Raw genomic sequence first — 19712 nt, 5'->3', positions numbered from 1 at the left:
TTACCTCTACAGTGACAACAGTCCAACTCTGTGTCAAGCTGGGGTGGAATAAAAAATACAAATCAATCCATACATTTCATCCATTATCAGTCCCAATACCTTATTATGCTGATTGGTTCCACAGGCACCCAGTGTAAAGAGGATGTGTTCACTTGACCTTGAGGAAGTGCCTGGCCCTCCTGTATCTGAATGTGAATTACTCGTCGCTGCTTCATAAACTTCACACCAGTGACGATCTGGCAAATGCATACAAATCAGTTTCAGTAGGTATAATCTTTAACATGTTCTGTAAATTAAGATAGGTTTTTCTATTTTTAAAAAAATGAAGCAATCATACATCACTAGTACAGTAAAGTCTGATTATTTTACACACACACACACACACACACACACACACACACTGGTGAGAGGGCAGAGAGGATAGAGGTCATTACAATACGCACTGGCCACTGATGGTCACTACTGGCCACACCTAATAATATCCTCTCCTTGTCTATCTCTCTATCCATTCTCTCCAAACAATATCAAAGTAGGCTACTCCTCCTAACACACTCCTGAACATCTACATCATCATCACAGCACTCCCCAACTTCCTCATTTATATATCTGTCTCTTCACATAACTCCACAAGGTCCTCTCAGATGTCTGTAAATAATTTTCACTACTCTCACTCTTGCCTTATGTTCTTGGAACAATGTCCAAGTCCCATTTCTATACATTAGACTGAGGGTCGCAATGCTGTACTGTAATGACTTTTTACTTCCATGCTCACTGTCCTGTTCCCTATAACTGTCCTCATTGTACCTTCAACATTCCTTCCTTTGCTTGCACTTCATCCTCTAAAATCCCATTCTTGATCATCACACTAACTAGTTACATGAAAGCATTCACATCCTTCATTTCCTTGCCATTCTGCTTCACTAGGCAGATCCATTCAATCCCTATCTCTTCCCTGTATTTCTGCATTTCACCACAAATTCCATCAATCTCTGGTGCTTTCTTCATTTTGGTTTTGTTCACTGCTTCACACACTTCATGCCTCATGATGTCTTCCACTGTTCTTGCCACTCTTTTTCTTCCAACCAGTCCCCAATCACTTATATTAACAATACTTCTGTTTACCAGATTTAAATAGAGAAATCCTTACTCATACTATCCAAAAATAACTTTCATACTAACCATGTTCCTCTGCGTATCGCTGAGTACTGGTGTGAGGCTGACGTAACGGTCAGTTGATGGAGATGAGGGATCATCACACAGGCACAGACAGTATGAACAGTGGTAAAGAAAGCGCCACCATGAGTCTACCTGTAAACATACAGTGTAAACTGTATGACAATGGTGGAATTCGGCAAGAATACAACTTAGCTTATAATACAAGAAAACTGTATTTTATACAATATTAGAATGCACTCAGAGAGTGCATATCTCTGCCAATGCCACTGCCATTAAAAAATATCTGGATCCACCACTAAATTTAATCCTTCCACAAAATTTCATCAAAATTTGTTCATAACTTTTTGAGCAATCCTGCTAACAGATCCATGTATACTGGATCCGGATCCTCCCCAAAATGTAATAAATTCTTTCTTAATCCATGGCCCACCTTTCCATAAAATTTCATTGAAATTCACTGAGAACTTTTGGAGACACTGTGTGGGATACTCTGGATCCAGATCTGTATCTGCCCCCAAATTTAACTGTTTCTTCCTTGGGCCATGGCCCACCTTTCCACGAAATTTCATTAAAATCCGTTCATAACTTTTTGAGTAATCCTGCTAACAAACAGACAGACAAACAAACTGACAAACATACAAATGCTGGCAAAAACATAGCCTCCTTCGTGGAGGTAAAAATGCAATATCAAACACAAGTTTATTGCATAAGCAAAAATAATTGTTTTCATTCATGGCAACTAAGTTTTTGAGGCACAGAGGCACTAAGGTCGCATTCAACATCATTTAGGCATCAGAAATGGTGACATGAGGAACTATGCCAGTCTCAGTGAGATAAGAAGTAGGTGCTCTTTTTCTGGTTTCCAATTTCACTGAAATGTTTTATAAAGTATGATGGCCCTTGTCTGGGGTTGCCAATCTCTCATCTGTTCTTTGAAACTTAAAGGTGTCATCACTGCACTCAGGTTACACAGCTGGAAGGAACTAATGTCGAACCATTCTCTAGTAACCATGAGTAGTGCCACTGTTGCTTTGTGCAGGACAGTCATGCCTCATGCAAAATGGGGAGGTAAAAAGAGCAGCACACTCTCTAGCTAGAATTGTTAAATCAGGTGCTTTCATATTTTGTTTGCCATGTGTAAAAAATGAGGTTTTGGCAACATACAGTAAAAACATTTCTTTTTTTTTAATTCTACAGTTCCTCCTGTAGAGGTACTCAAGGAAGAGCAACCATGAAAATGGCAAGAAAGCAGAATAAGGAAGTCTGAAATGTCATGCACCTGGAGGGAGGCTAAAGGGTTTATGTCTCCAGTAAGCTCACTGTAAGAGGATAGAAATCATCATACTCTGTAAGGCTCAGCTCATAATCATCTGAACCTATCAATGTTGGGCAACAGAATGCAATGCCAAGAGGAATCTGTTCAGCCAACCAAAATTCTCAAGGCCAGCCTAAGCCTGAAAAAACTCAGATAGAAAATACTAGATACTTATTTGTGTGGCTAGGGTATGGACTGGTTGGAGGAAGTTCAGGGAGCTGTTGCCCATCCTGACACTGAGAGGGCTCTCCTTCTGTGCTATGGGGTCCTATTATGCTGTATAAGTTAGGACTGCAATGCTGTATGGTAGTGAGGCCTGGGCATTAAAGGAAGGGGATATGCCTTGGCTCAAATGTACAGAAATTATTGATTAGATGGATATGTAGTGTACCCTATAATGAAAGGCCAGGGGGAGGGGGGGTTAGGACCAGGGGTCCCCAGGCCTGGGCCCCCCCCTTAGCTCTCTAGGTCCTTGAAAAATTTATATATGTTTATTTCGATAACAGCAAAACATGAAAAATTGGCAAGTACAAACAAAGAGTAATACATGAGCCAGCAGCTCTCTGATTCTAAACCTGTATGTGACCTCCCGGTAATTATCGGATTACCTGACCTCACCTCACCTCAGTACGGCCCCCCCCCCTTAGAAAATTCCTGGGTGCGCCCCTGGTTAGGACTGTGAAGAGTTGAGAGGAAGGATGGGACGTGAATGTATTAGTGTTTTAATGAGGAGGGGTTGATTGTGGTAATTTGGGCATGCTGAGAGAATGCAAGATGAAAAGTGGGTGTGGAAGTGGGAGTTTTAAATGTCAAGGGTAGGGTTGCAAAAGGCAGACCAAAGATCTGAGACAAGGTCTCAGAATGTGACCTCAAGGATAAGGGATTAAACAGAGGCAGCCAGAGATTGAGCAATGTGGAGTGCCACCATTTGGTGACCAAGACCAATGTATGCAAACATGTTGGAGTCTTTATAAACAAAACAGCTACAATAAAAAAAAATCAAATCTGTCTCTGTGTTATGTACTCATGACAATATATTGTATATCAATCTGGGTAACCTGTGATAATTTTTATTAAGGTTAGGGGAAGCCCTTTAGAGTGGAGGAGTCAACCAGAGACAAGAAGTAATGCACCTCCTCCTCAGCTTTCGAGTTTGGGATGATTCATATCACAACCACTTAAAATACCTGGGTGGTGTCATCAGACAGAAGAGTGAGAAGGGTGGGGAGTTTGTGAGGTTCCAAACCCATTTCTCTAACATACCAAGAGATATGGAGACCTGCTATAAATATACCAACCTGAGGAATGCTTTTCTTTCTCCTGCCCACTATACACTCTGTAAGTAACAAGTCCAATACAACAATGGTACCTCACAACTCAGTCTGCTATTTCAGTGATCTTCTTCTCAGGATGCTGTCAAATGGATGGCATCACCCACTTTGACAGGAAGTTCAAAATGAAGATATTTCATTAGAAACCTTGCAAGGGGTTCCGCTGCCTTTTTATGGCATTTAGTAATCTGCCACACTTCATATCTCAGCCTCTCTGGTCTGGGATGTCTCTGACCTCCTCTAAATGCCTATGATGGTCAAGAGGGATCTACCCTCCTTCCAAGTATACCTCTGAAAATGGCTTCTGACCTTGAAAAATGTGTTACTTCTAAACAGTATCTGCTGTAGACATGTTGAAGTCCTTCTTACATGGCTTTTCATCATCATCATTATCATCCAATCCAGTGTTGTCCCACGAGAAGCGTAGAAGCCTGGGGCTGGGCAAGCTGGTCTTGACATTTACGATGAGAATGACCAGCCTCACTCATCCCTGAGTGGAATTACATGGGCAATAAACCCCAACCACCCCTTGGATATGAACCTGCACTGGCTCAATCTGAATGGAGTGTCTTAATTGCCCACTAAACCATCAGGCACCATAATTTTGTTATATGATTACCACCCAGCACAGTAAATGGTTCCCTGGTGTACAGGAAACCATTTGGGTTGTCACTCAGTGTAGAGTCACCCACAGACAGAAGGAAGAGGAAAGAATGAAGGAAAGAAAGACAGAAGAGCCATCCTGGTGTACAGGAAACAATTTGGCTTGTCACTCAGTGTAGTGTCACTTGCAGACAGAAGGATGAGGAAAGAATGAAGGAAAGACAGAAGAGGAAGGATGGTAAGAAGGAAGAGAGGAAAGGACAGGCATCCAAGAGCAGCACTACACTAAGTGGATGGTGAGCACCCCCATCAACATGTCTTTTCCAATACTTTAATTCATATAACTGATCCCTACAGTCCCTACATCTCCTTAAATCTTTCTAATCATTCTCACTGGATATTTTGACAATTTCTTTACCTTCTCTACTATATTTTTTTTCTTTCATATATCTTTCCTTCAATATAAAGATTTATTCCACAAAACTTCGTGCACTCACTTCATAAAGGCATAATAATAATGTTACTTTATTCTCCTCTGGTGGTACAACTTCACTCACTGAACCCTTTTCAGTTATTTCTCATGGTGTACTGCATTCTCTTCACTAAATTTTTAAATTTCTGTATATAGCTCATCAACACCTGCTGCCTTCCCATTCTCCAGGCTACTGACAGAATTCTTTACTTCTACCACTGTCTTAGCATCAGGCAAAACATTCCTTCTTTGTCCACCATAAAATACAATCATGTTTATAACATTCCGCTTTTAACATTTCCTCATTACTTCCCAAACTAACTTACTATAGCACATTCTCCTTCTCACATTAACTCACTCTCATATCTCACATTCACTCATATCCATTCTTGCTTATTCACTCACATACTTAATTTTGTATACTGTACTTAATTTCACTCCCATTCTCATAAGTATGTCCCTTACATTCTCTGTTACTCTCACATTCAATCATTAATTTATTACTCTCTTTCTCATTTTTCTCAATCATCATATAAGTAAAGTCCTAGATGAGCTAAGCCACACAAGCTGATGATGAGCATAGCACCATTTCATTATGATATTCAAAATCTCCTTTGGATTTAATCCATTTGATAAAGTGATACCTTTTCCAGTTTATTCATGCAATTTCCAGACGGTTGTATTTGGTTTGGGTGATGCATTTTGAACTAGATTTATCACTCACCTTTCAATATGAGCAGCCTTTCCTGTTCAATAAAATCATTTGGAGGTACCATGAACAAACTAATATGTATGTCACTAGACTCAAAGAGTCAAGAAACTTATAGGGAGAGTTTTTAAATATAATTTAGTGAGTACAGCAGACTTACAACACCTCTCTTTTCAACTGTTAATTGAGTCAGGATAAATTCCTTGCTCCCGCTACACTTCTGTATGGTGGCACTGTACAGCCGTGGTCATAAATAATCACCTATCTTCCGGTACCCCATGCCTCAGCCTGGCTCCTTTATGCGTGGCAAGCCACAGTGGAGTAAGAGGGACTGAGAAGGAGAGGCCAGACAGAGAAGGGAAGGTGGGGGGGGGGGGATGAGTGATGGTGTGGGGGTGGAGTGAGGGTGGGGTGAGGGAGGGGAGGGAGGGTTGGTAGGGGAGAGAGAATGAAATGAGGAGTGGTGGTCACGTAATTTGTCTGTTTTCTTTTATTCAGGGCATAATATAAAGGAGTTAATATTTGGTAGATAATGCTGCATTACACCTTGTATTGCGGCGTCAGATAAAAAACTTTAGATAGTTGGTAATATCAAGGGCAGACTCATGAGAGAAATATGCTGGCGTGACAGATCAAACATTAGTGCGGAGCCAGATATTTGCTTTTATCCGTGTATTTTGACTTTGGACGCGAATGGAATCTGGATGACTATGACTTCCATTATGTTTATATAAGGAACGTCCTCTGCCATTTGGAAGTAAATATCATATGCAACCTTTGACACGGCTGTGTATACAATAAATATGATCATCCTCTCGCTATATACTCCTTTTATAAAGTCACCACCATGAAAACTATTTTTTGGCATCTCTATATCAAAAGGTTAATCAGAATAATTGTGCATAAAAGGTAACTTAATTTGATGTCTGTGCACATGGGTAGATATAATAATGATATCTGTCATAAGCTGTTAGAAGGAAAAATAAACAAAATCCTACCCAAACCCCCAAAATATATCTGTGTTAATGTTTACTGACATTGCTCAAATCAAAGCAACCAGGAAAGCCTTAGTAAGTAGTCCAGTGGCCTCCTGCCTCAATAACCTCTTGCAGTCTTCGCTGCACCGAGGAAACAATGTTGTTGGTGGTTTGCTAGTTTCGTCTGAACAGCTCCCATCCGTCATTGGCGCGCTGGAGGAGGTGGGCCCGTGTCTTCTCATTCTCTGGCTCCTACGCATTGACATCTGGGCCCACACAGTCTCGATGGCTGTGCCCTAAAGCTTGATCTGTCACGTCAGTATATTTCTCTCAAGAGTCAGCCCTTGATATCACCACCTATCTAAAGTTTGTTATCTGACGCCGCTATACAAGGTGTAATGCAGCATTATCTACTGAATATTAACTCCTTTACATCATGCCCTGAATGAAAAAAAAAAGTGAGACAAACAAATAATGTGACCACCACTTCATATTTCATTTTCCCTTTCCTACCCTCCCTTCCCTCCCTCACTCCTCTCCCACACCATCACTCATCCCCCCACCCACCTTCCCTTCTCTCTCTGGCCCCTCCCTCTCAGCCCCTCTTACTCCAGTGTGACTTGCCACGCATAAAGGACCGAGCCTGAGGCATGTGATACCGAAGGATAGGTGATTATTTATGTCCACGACTGTACATACTGAAGCCTCAATTGGGTGGTGAGAAATGAACTAACACCTAAAAACAACACTATAAGCTTTGTATTATACTTACAATATATGAAAACATTTCATAAACAACAAATGATACATGGAAGACTAACCTTCATGTTGGCTGAGCGATCACATGCCTGATTAGGACCTAAAACAAGGCCATTTTCATAATTAATAACTTCATATCTCCGGTAGGGCTTGCGCGAGAGACAGACAGAAGCATCAGCATCATAGAACTTGCAGTGGTGTAGGGTGCCCATGCAGCGGCGATGCTTTCCACAATACTGAGTCTCAGGTGCATAGCAACCCTCACTTTTGGCATGTTTGTAATAACCACAGTTCTGTGAGCAGGTTCCATATGGGTTCATATCAACCTCATTTTCTATGTAGCCCTGAAAAAGAAGATGCAAATAGGGTAATACAGCTACAAGTCATGGAATAAAAATTATTTCAATCCTCCCTCCATCCATCCAGCATCTAATCTTGTGGTGCCCCATGAGGAGCATAGGAGCCCAGGGCTAGGCAAGTTGGTCCTGACATTTACGATGAGAATGACCAGCCTCACTCATCCCTAAGTGGCATTATGTGAGCAATAAACCCCAACCATCCCTGGATATAAACCTGCAATCTGACTGGAGCACCTTAGTTACCCATTAAACCACCAGGTGCCATAATTTGGTTATATGGTTATCATCCAGTGTAGTAAATGGTTTCCTGGTGTACAGGAAACCATTTAGCTTATCACTCAGTGTAGAGTCACCCATAAACAGAAGAGGAAAGAATGAAGAAAAGACAAAATAGGAAGGAAGGAAATAAGGAAGGATGAGGGGACAGGGCAGCCACCAGAAAGCAGCACTACACTGATAGTGAGTGGATGGTGAGTGCTGCCACTTAACACCATATTTCAGTCCTACTTTTTAAAATTTTGTAAATAATACAACACTAACCTAACTCTCCACAGATACAGATACTGTGCTTCGCTGGCACTGACAAGGAGCCTACATGTGGTGGCAATGAGCATCCTGGATGGAGCTATGTAGCTGTGGTGTCTTCCCAGGAGCCAAACCTCTTCACCTTTTCCTGCACCCTACCATGTAAAAGGACCATGGTCCGACCCTAGTGAGGCACTGTCTACCGCTAAGGGGTGCTGGTTTCCTACACAGTATATGAGGAGCATGGTGGCAGAGGGGCTTACAAGTCACCACGGTAATTTGATTAAATTAAGGTTAAAGTTGTGTTATTGTTCTGACTTAGTTTTAAGACAATCCATCCACCCATCATCCAATCCTTCATTGACCCATGAGCAGCGTAGGAGCCCAGGGCTAGGGAAGTTGGTCCTGACATTTGAGATGAGAGTGAAGTTTTAAGACAAACATATTAATATTATACAGTACATCAATACAATATAAAGGTCTTGGTGATATCTTTTTGATTATAGCATTTTTTTTTTCCTTTTGAATTTTATAAAGGTAAAAAAAAAACTTTCTTTGGCCTCCATAAATTATTAATATACAGTATGTTGACAATAATGTTAACAGAACACCTATATAATAATTAGTAAACTGTGAAAGTTTTATGATGATATTCTTATTGGCTGATTTTTTTTTAATATTTATATTTATAATTTTATCATTATTATAGGATTATTCCTAGGAATGAGCTCTGGAATTATCATACAGACAAAAAGTAACTTGGTGGTGGAATGAGGATGTAGAAGCTGCAGTTATGGAGAAAAGACGACTTTTCCAGGAATGGAAGAAGGGTGGTAACAAAGAGGAATGCCTGGCTGCCAAGAGTAAGGCTAGAATAGAGGTTTACAGGGCGGTCCGAGTCACAGAGACTTAAACTTGATAACCTAAAACATGTGTAAAGGATGCATATGATATTTAAGGTAGCACATCAGATGAAGAGGGAGAATAGGGATATAATAGCTGAGCAGTATGTGAAGAATGATGAAGGAGGGGTAATGGTGAACAGTGAGGATATTAAAGACCCATGGAGAGAGCATTATAGTCGGTTGTTGAATGAGGAGTATGACTGGGACAAGGAAGGTTTGGAGCCAACAAATCCTGTGTTTGGCCCTTGACTTTTGACTGACGCTGCTACTGTGAGTGGCGCAACAGGCAGGATACAGGTGGGGAGGGCAGCAGATGTGTTTGGGTTGACTGCTGAAATGATGAAAGCCTCAGGAGATATAGGAATGAGGTTAGTCACTGACCTGATAAATACATATATATATGAGTGTGTTGTCCCACATGGCTGACTGAAGAGTGAAACTGTAAATGTGTACAAGGGGAAGGGTGATGCCCCGGAAAGAGGAAATTATAAAAGCATAAAGCTTTTAAACTACATAATGAAGGTATGGAGAGAGTTCTAGAAGGTATGATCAGAGAAAGAATGAATATTAATAAGATGCAGTTTGGGTTTATGCCAGGCAAAGGGACCGCTGATGCCATACTCACTGTTCGACGGCTTCAGGAAAAATATTTAGGAAAGAAAAGGGAACTGTACTTTGTTTTTGTTGATTTGGAGAAGGCCTCTGACAAAGTCCCTAGAGAGGTGGTGAAGTGGGCATTCAGAATACCTGCGATCAAGGAGTGGCTGGTCAGGGTGGTTATAGCTATGTATGTGGGTGCTCGCACCCAGGTAAGAGTGAATGGAGATCTGAGTGAAGAGTTCTCCATGAATGCTGGTGTGCACCAGGGGTCACCTTTGAGCCCCTTGTTGTTTATCATGGTACCTGAAGCCCTCTCACGTGACTTCAGAAATTGACTCCCATGGGAGATGCTGTATGCTGATGACTAGGTGTTGATTGCAGAGAATGAAAGGGAGGCAGAGGAAAGATTTAGGAAGTGGAAAGATGGTATGGGGCACAAGGACTTAAGAGTAAATGCAGACAAAACAAAAGTGATGGTATCTAGGGCTGGTGGCGATACTGTCAAATAAGAAAGTGGCCATGTGCGATTTGCCACAAGAGCGTGGAATGTAATACCATCTTGTGCAGTGTTTGTGATAAGTGGGTGCATATGTGATGTAGTGGTAGTAGAAGCAGACTGCGAGATAATGCTGACTTCAAGTGTGTAATGTATCGGGGAGGGCAGGTGGAGATTGTAAGGCATGAAAGGTTTGAACTTGCTGGTGAGTTTCTTGAGAGCGTGGAAGAGTTCTGTTATGCGGGAGGCATGTTATGTGCTGGAGGTGGAACTTGAACTTGCTTTATGGAGGAGTGAGGAGTGGTTGGAAGAGTTCAGGGAGCTGTTGCCTCTCCTGACACTGAGAGGGCCCTCCCTCTGTGCTATGGGATCTCTATTTGCTGCACGTGCCAGGGGTGTAATGCTTTATGGTAGTGAGACTTGGGCAGAAAAGGAAGAGGATACTAGCAGGCTCAAATGCACAGAAATGACAATGATTAGGTGGATGTGCCGTGCGTCCCTGAGTGTGAGGCCTGTGGAGGCTAGGTTTACAATGGAAGAGTTGAGGGGTAGGATGGGACTGGAGTGTATTGGTGTTGTGATGGGGAGAGGTAGACTCAGATGGTTTGGGCATCTGGAGAGGATGGGGGATGATAACTGGGTGCAGAAAGTTAGAAGTGTTAATGTTAGAGGTAGGGTTGTAGTAGACCGACAAAGACCAAGACAAGGTCATTGACTGTGACCTCAGGGATAAAGGACTACATAGGAAAGCTGCCAGAGATCGAGCTGCATGGAGAACCTCCATTAAGTGACCATGGCTGATGCATGTAAGCATGCTGGAGCCTTCAAAAACAAATGAGCATCATTCTGGTCTCCTTTCCCGCTTGTAAGTTCCTTTGCTGCTGTACTCCTCTATTGCACTGAACCTGGTCCCACAGAAGTAGTTGCTTACCTGTGATTGATGAGTCTGGATTTCCAGACTGAGGTTAAGCAACAATGACAACAGCAACTTCAGTGAAGTGAACAGGATCAATAAAAGCAAAAGAGGCTCTGAAGCTATAAAGAGTTTAGGTATCCAGTAAAACTAGCATATATTCATTCAATCTGCAAGCTTTCAATATTCTTACTTCCATCCCATGCAACTGGTGTATAAAGTGGGGAAACTGGCAATTCAGCTTTAAAGGTAGCACTAAAATTTCAGTACATAATTTTCCTGAAGTATGTTGTGGATTTAATAGTAAAAAAGCATTAAAAAAAAAAAGGTTACTTATAATAGGGAGTTACTGTATATGTTATTTATTTGGCCTCTCTGAAATGGAGTGGGATGCTTTCATGTGCTAGTACCAGTATAATCAGGTGGCTCTGCTGCCTGGTTATATAAACATCCCTCACCTCCCTTCCCACACCCCAAGTGAAAGATGGTGGCTTGCAGACGAGGGGCAGCTGTCACCTGCAATCCACTGGAATTACACTCAGATGAGCCTTGGGAAACAACAAAAATAACTGGTCTCTCATACTTTAGTGTCTATTTAGCTAAGTACCCCTATCTAGGCCTAGGTTACCTTACCTCTCTGGCAGAAATAAAGATAGCACTAATGATGAAAAACATTGGTTTGAAAAACCTTAACTGGGCACTCACTACCCCTCAGATTCATTCTACCTGCTTAATAATTAAACTGTTGAGCAATAAGACATGCTGGTACACATATCCACAAATTGCTGTCACTCTATCTGAAGTGCTGTAACAATGATGCTTCCTCTATACCTGCTTTAATTATTCCCCTTTCTGTGAATCATGTGTCTGTTTCAGTTGTTGCCCGGATCACTGCTGCCTAAGTTCCAACTGCCATGGTCCTTTAGGATGCTTTCTGACCAACTTAATGTGGGTGCTTGAGAAGTTCTGCGCGTTTTTGTTTGTAAAAACGTAATCTTACTAACCTGCAGTAGTTCAGTTAGCTGAACAAAAGTCTCCCCTTCACTATGATGCCTAGGGTCACAGCGGTAGAACTCTCGTGATTCATCCATCATAGCAGCCCGTGCCTCTCGCATGATATCTCTAGAGTACTGTAGGTAGAACTGCTCGGACACTTGTTGCTCCACAGTAAAGTTCCCTGTTGGATACATCAAATATTTTTCCCGATTCTTTGTGGTGCTATCTGACAGGCTAATATCATAAAAGAAATATCCTGATACAGCACCTTCACTCCCTTCATCATTCTGAATCCATCTTCTATCACAGAGATGGGCAGGAACGACAAATCATAAAACAAAATAGACCCATATGCAGGTATAATTAGTGTCACAGAATTAGCTATTTTCTCACTGGACATTCAAGCTTTACATATGTCTCAGATCATACATTATATAACATCCACAATAAGGTTAATTAAAAAATAGTGGGACTGACTCATTCTAGAAACTATCAAGTATAAGAATGTAATCCTGCCAACTATACTTCCTTGCAGCTTTCAATCCAGCAATCTCCTTGATGTCATCTTCTCTCCTGGGAAGTCCTTTCAACTTTGAGGGACAAATAAACAGCATCTTACAATGCTACAAAGCCATTTTTCACTTGTAGAAATTGAGTTCTGCTGGCACCCCAAGAAAAAACTTTTCAGCTATTATGTTACACTTCATGCATTAGTCATCTTAGACATGAAGGGATGAGGAGTGGGTGATTATTATTTGTCTCCAGTATGATGTCTAACAAGACAAAATGACCTTCCCTTTGAAGTAATTTATGGCTTGTTCCTTCTAGAAAAGAATTACTCATGCCTTGTAATCTGTGCATACTCTTTGAGCAGTCAGCTATTCATGGGAAGTTTAGTACAGTACCACTATGTCTGTGTGGTCTCACTTGGTGCAATATGGAGAGGAAGAGGGAGTAGTGTATAGTGCAGTATGGTCCCTCGGGTTGGACCAAACTACCAGGTGCCTCCAAAATTCACTCACTATGAGTGAGAATAACTTTTTCTGTTGATCTAGAGCCAAATGCCTTAACTCCAAAAGGAGTGGAATTTTTCTGTTTTTTCCTCCCTCCATTTGAAGGAAGATTGGTAAGAAAGCAAAGTGAGGAGGCTCCAGTGGTAAGACACCTGGAGAGAATTATTAAGGGAACTAGTCTCTGTCAAGTGAACAGAAGCAAGGACAGGCATTAATGTACTGTGCAAGGCTTTACATGCCATTGCTTGTGTATCAGTAAATGACATCTTTTGAGCTCTGTTCAGGTATCATTCTGTATGTCAGAGATGACAAAAACTTTCTATCTTCCCAGATGACTCTACACTGAGTGTCAGGCCAAAAGGTTTTATGTATCCCAGGAAACCATTTCCTATGCTGGGTGGTTTCCACACAACCAAATGACACTTGGTGGTTTAGTGGGTTAAGGTGCTCCAACTGTGTGGAGCCTGAATGGGTTCCATCTGAGGGTTGGTTGGGGTTTATTGCTCATGTAATACCACCCAGGGGCAGGCATGGCTAGCCACTGTTGCCTTAAATGTTGACTCTGAGTAACCCAGCCCCAGATCCCTATGTTTATCTGGGGCAAAATGGGACTGATGGCGATGATGATGATGATGATGATGGTGATGACAGCAGCACACTGTTATGGATGGGCCTCATTTAGTTCATATTTACATTCATACACCTAATCACTAATTTCAACAGCTACCACTGAACTTTGCTACACCCCTTCAACCACTCTCTGATTCCCCCAGTGTTCCTACCTTCTTTACTACATACACTTGCCTAATACAAATAACTGTCTTATATCCACCATAAATAAACCAATTAACCGTACATAATAGTTAAACATAAGTGTATTTTTAAATACCAACAATTTATTTTTTCCCATTCACACATCCTTGTTTCAGACCCAACTTCAGAGAAATTTCATAAACTACTCTATTCACCTGATGATGACCAAAATACAAAGATAAAAATACATGCTCACATTCAGATGATACAGAATTTTTTTAAATACTACAAAAATGGACAGATTTATGCACACTTACAAAAATATCGACTCACCCTCATTGTAAACTCTTAAAATCATCCAGGCAAACTCAAGCATAGCATATCCTCGAGCCTCAGTCAATGCCAGCATCACATACAGCCCTTGAAGCAATTGCTGTGGAGACTGATGAAACTGACACCGGTCACTTGTCTGTCAGGTAATATTAAAGCCACTTATGTATGTTGAATCAAAAGGTTACTATGCTTTATTACTGTCCAATATATGAAAGGAACTGATCTTATCAGTACAGTACTGTAAGGAATATTTACAAAGTATTAGTAACTTGGATGGACTATACTTGCACATCATGAAAATATCAGCATTTGCAATCAAAGCTGAGATATTTCAAAGCTGCCCTCGAAAGATCTTTTCATATCACAGACGACCATTTTATATTTCTTGCAACATGGAAGTAGTAACTAGTACAAATTTATGAACATGAATAAAGTACCTGTATTATAATATGATTGGTCAGGCCAATTTCCTATTAATATTCTGAAGGCATCCATTTATAACAGAACAAAGGAATCTTAGCCTATACAGAGTTCATGAATGATTTTTATTACAGTCTTCTTAAGAACAATAAATGATACAATGGAAACATTTTGAATATCTATGGAGCAATTACCATAGCAAATATTCAGCATTATCAGTGCATAGCAGCAGATATCTGCACTTTTATATACAACATCAGTTGTGATTATGCATATACACACTATATGCACACACATCTCCCTACCCCACATGTACAATATATGTATGCACACCCAAATATATGCAGCCCCTACCCCCACCCAAAACACATATATTCTGTCTCTCTCGGTGGAGATAAAAGTGTGAAGTGATAACAGGAAAACCAAAAAACATCGTCATAAAGCAGAACATTTCAGGTTAACCAATTTTCACTCTGATGACATATTTTGTATTCTATTTTTTTTTTAACCAGAATATTTCATTCAACTTTGGACAGATTTTTAGGTCCATGACAGACTTCCAAAAAGAGCAGGCAGAATCTCTGGGGGATGCCTCAGACATGGGTGGGTAGGGGGTTGGGTCCAGGCCAATGCCAGTATGCATGGCCATACTTTATTTTACAGTAGTACAGGTACTGTGTGTGTGTGTGTGTGTTTGTGTGTGTGTGTGTGTGTGTGTTTGTGTGTGTTTGTGTGTGTGTGTGTGTGTGTGTGTGTGTGTGTGTGTGTATATATACAGCGGTTCCTCGTATTTCGACACATTTTACTTCAACGCCTTGTTCTTCGCGCAAGAAAAAAGTTTCCAAGTTGTCTCACACTTCGCGAATTTCCCTACATTTTGATGCTCCCAGCCGGCAGCCAATGACGCATGCCTGAGGCTACCAACATCCTATCAACCTTGAGTGATCTGAAGTCTCAAGTGATGGCCATCTACAACAGAAACATACAGGAGCAGAGACAAGCCCGGATCACACAGATCACGTGATATTTTCAGGAGAGACAGAATGTGGCTCCTATCCTGCAAGACTTGGACGTGCCAACAGGGGTGGATGAAGGAGGAGAAGTGGACAGAGAGGAAGTGGAGGTGCTGGAGCTTGAGTTTGACTTCGAGGGCTTCGGCCTAGGTGATGGGGCTAGAGGATGGAGGGAATGGAGAATGAAAGACAAGAGGGATGTCATTCATTCATTCCAAGGGAGGAAGGGACACTGTGCCATTCCTCTACTTTATTCTCTCTCTCTCTCCTCCAAGAGAGGAGGGAGGATGTGGACAATGAGAAAGAAAAGAGGAACGGCTGTCACGCCTTATCTCCTCATTCGCGCAAGGGACGCATTTTCTGCCATTTCTTTATTTACTCTCTCTCTCTCTTTCTCTGTCCCTGTCTCGTGTGTGTCTGTGTGTGTGTGTGTGTGTGTGTGTGTGTGTGTGTGTGTGTGTGTGTGTGTGTGTGTGTGTGCAGATTCCCTTTGTCTCTCTCTCTCTCTCTCGTGTGTGTGTGTGTGTATGTGTGTGTGTGTGTGTGTGTGTGTGTGTGTGTGTGTGTGTGTGTGTGTGTGTGTGTGTGTGTGTGTGTGTGTGTGTGTGTGTGTGTGTGTGTGTGTGTGTGTGTGTGTGTGTGTGTGTGTGTGTGTGTGCAGATTCCCTTTATCTCTCTCTCTCTCTTGTGTGTGTGTGTGTGTGTGTGTGTGTGTGTGTGTGTGTGTGTGTGCACAGATTCCCTTAATCTCTCTTTCTCTCTCTCTCTCTCTCTCTCGTGTGTGTATGTGTGTGTGTGTGTGTGTGTGTGTGTGCGTGTGTGTGCAGATAATCTTTACCTCTCTCTCTCTCTCTCTCTCTCTCTCTCTCTCTCTCTCTCTCTCTCAGCGCCTGGTGTGGGGTTGGCGGCGTCACGGGAGGGTAGGGCCTGTTTGGTGTTGTGGTACTTTCTGATAAGGTAGGTGCATGTCCCACCGGAACGCTCTTCTATTTTTCCCATTGATTCTTAACTTCACACTTTGACGTTTCACATTTCACGCGGTTTTGGCGGAACATCCAAGCAATGAAAAACGAAGGACCACTGTACATATATATATATGCTGATATCCCCAGTGAAAAGGGAAATACGAAATATCCTGAAGGCTTTCATGTATCCACATCATCAGGGGAAAGTAAAGTGAAGGAGGTGGAGTACACCTGTCATTTTTATAAAGAAAGAGGGAGGGGCAAGTCCTAAGGGAGCTAAGCCACTGACAATACCAGTTTTCTAATCTTACATCCTTATTTCTCACCTATTCAAGTCTCTCTCCATTCATAATAATGTTACACTTGGAGTCACTTTTTCTCTCAACAAGACTCACTTTACTCTTGTCTACATTTACTTTCAAGGGATGATGATCACTGACATCAACAAAACTCCAAGGCAATATGCAAAATTCTTGTAATAATAATAATAATAATAATAATAATAATAATAATAATAATAATAATAATCCATCCATCATCCAATCCTGTGTTGCCCCATGAGATGAGTAGGAGCTCGGGGCTAGGGAAGTTGGTCCTGACTTTTAAGATGAGAGTGAAATAATAATAATAATACAGTAATAATAATAATAATAATGCTAATGCTAATAATAATAATAACAATAATAATAACAACAATAATAATAATCATAATAATATAATAATAACAATAATAATAATAATAATTCCACAATAACAACAAAAATACTCACTGACAATTTCCTATATTATGACTTTAAAATACTGTATAACAATTGATGCAGCCAATCTCATAACAAAGATCAGACTCCCCTCTTAGTCCGTCTCACCTTCAGTGCATCCTGAAGCATGCGAAAGATGCTGGGCCGAAGGGAGAGCTGCTGAGGATCAGGTACATCAGAGGTATCAAGTCCTATCAGCTTCTCATGCAGCATCATCTTACGTGATACACTGTCAGACACACGGTAGATGTCCTTAGGATCATTCAGAACTGAAAATGTCTGTCATAAAAGAGAAATGTCAAAGGGATGAAATGAGACCATGTCAACACTGGACAACAAACACTCTTCGATAACTAGGTAAAAGGTCAAGAGAAACTCTGAAAACTGTAAGACACTGACTACTAATAATATCATCATCCAACCCATTTGTGTCTCATCAGGAGCATCACAGCCCAGGGCTAGGCTACTCAGTCTAATAATTGAAGGTGAGGGTGTCCTGCAGGTTATAGAGTCTTGCCATTTAAGGTGACAGTGACCAGCCTTGCTCACCAATGAGTATTGTTATGTGAGCAATAATCCCTAATCATCCCTTCGACAAAAATCCTTATGGGCCTGATCCAGCTAAAACACATCAACCCACTAGACCACCAAATGTCATCTGCTCGTATGGCTACCATCGAAAGTAGAAATTGGTTTCCAGGTTACGGGAAACAATTTGGCTTGTCAGTCAGTACAGTCCCCTGAAGGTAGCTCTACAATGAGTGAGTGTATGATGGATGCCCCCAAATAACACAAAAGCTATTGATATACAATAAGGAGAAAATGGAAAATGTGAGAGCATTCAAGTTATTGGGTAGTGTGATAAGGATGGAAGTTTAGAGGGTGAAGAGATTGAAAGAGTACAACAGGGAAGAAAGGTTGCTGGTTCATTGAAAGCAGTGATAGAAACGAGGAAGTGAGCAAGGAAGTAAAAAAGTTACTGCATGACAGTATTGTGATATCAACTCTAATGTATGAATGTTAAGCTTGGACCTTGTTGGAGGGACACAAATCAAGAGTGAGAGCAGTAGAAATGAGTTACCTGAGAGGAGTATGTGGAGTCACATGGAGAGACAGGCTGACAAATGAGGAAGTGAAGGAGTGTTGTGGTGTGGACGTAGATGTGATAGGAAGCATTAGGAGAAACACAATGAGGTGGTCTGACCATGTGGAGAGGATTAAGAGCAAGAGACTGACGAGGAGAGTGTATGTGAGTGAGGTGGAGGGGGGGAGAGGGAGAGGGAGGCCAAGGATGAGGTGGAGGGATGGAGTGGAGAGGTATATGACAGAGGGGAGTGTGAGCTAGGAGCAGGGCAGTGAAATGGCAGGGGACAGGGGAACATGGAGACAATTTGCTTGTGGCCACCCCTTACGGGATTAAGGCATCTGGCAATAGAAAGATAGATAGATAGATAGACAAGAAAATTAAAAAAGAATGAAAATGTACAGGTATTCCACTGCAGTCAGTATTACTAGTTCATAATGAGACACTTGGGTTGGATGCCTTTGAGAAACCGGGTTAAAAAACTTGATGGAATAGCTGATATCACAGCTCTGAGATTATTTTATAAATGTTCACATGTGTGCTGAAATCTGTGATGAGAATTTATACTCTACCCTCGAGAAATGCTGTTCACATCAAAATGTGCTGCCAATCATGACAATCTTGTGCCTTACAAATACAATGAGGTATGAGTATTCGTCACTTAAAAATCTAGTGCCAAATTAAGTGAACGTCATATTAAATGTACATTAAAGTATCAAATCTTGTATGTCAGTATCAAAAACATTCCATTGGCCACATTTTAAATGAGAATTGAGCTGAAGCCAAAAATTCATGCCACATGATATGGTAAGCTGCACAGAGAATGTATATCATAAACATTCCATTGCCTATCTTTTAAATGAGCTGCAACCAAAAATTCATGTCACATGGTATGGCAGGTTGCATGGACAGTGCAATTGGGCTGTATGTAGCATGCAGGCCATAGGTTACCCACCTCTGCTCTAACACATGCACTCTATCTCATATTCCTGCTCTATCATACAATTTCATTACCATACATACAACTTCCTCTTCCAGTCCCAACTTTCTTATTGCTAACTATATGACCATCCTAGGCATCCTATCAAATACCTCCTCAATATCCACAGAAATTAGACAAAGTTCTTTTACTTTCCTTAGAACCTTCTTTAACTGCCAGTCTAAAAAAATAAACACTGCCGAACTTCTGCCTAACTTGAATCCAAAATTTCCTCAATTTTCTCATTTCCAACTCATG

General features: G+C 41.3%; 1 protein-coding gene across 1 annotated transcript in view; it reads right to left on the bottom strand.

Moving 5' to 3' along the window:
- orion (chemokine-like protein orion) overlaps positions 1 to 19712 on the bottom strand; it is an 88951-nt gene that overhangs the window by 13682 nt on the left and 55557 nt on the right. The window contains exons 8-13 of the mRNA XM_080276788.1: positions 17500 to 17670; positions 14236 to 14371; positions 12145 to 12317; positions 7405 to 7686; positions 1180 to 1308; positions 100 to 236 (exon numbers count right to left, since the gene is read on the bottom strand). Coding sequence (XP_080132914.1) covers positions 100 to 236; positions 1180 to 1308; positions 7405 to 7686; positions 12145 to 12317; positions 14236 to 14371; positions 17500 to 17670 — 1028 coding nt within the window. The remainder of the gene's footprint in view (positions 1 to 99; positions 237 to 1179; positions 1309 to 7404; positions 7687 to 12144; positions 12318 to 14235; positions 14372 to 17499; positions 17671 to 19712) is intronic.

The sequence above is a fragment of the Coenobita brevimanus genome, chromosome 66, assembly GCF_032717465.1.
Source record: "Coenobita brevimanus isolate Jiangsu-jjx chromosome 66, ASM3271746v2, whole genome shotgun sequence".
Lineage (NCBI taxonomy): Eukaryota > Metazoa > Arthropoda > Malacostraca > Decapoda > Coenobitidae > Coenobita > Coenobita brevimanus.
This window is presented reverse-complemented; position numbering and strand designations above follow the sequence as displayed.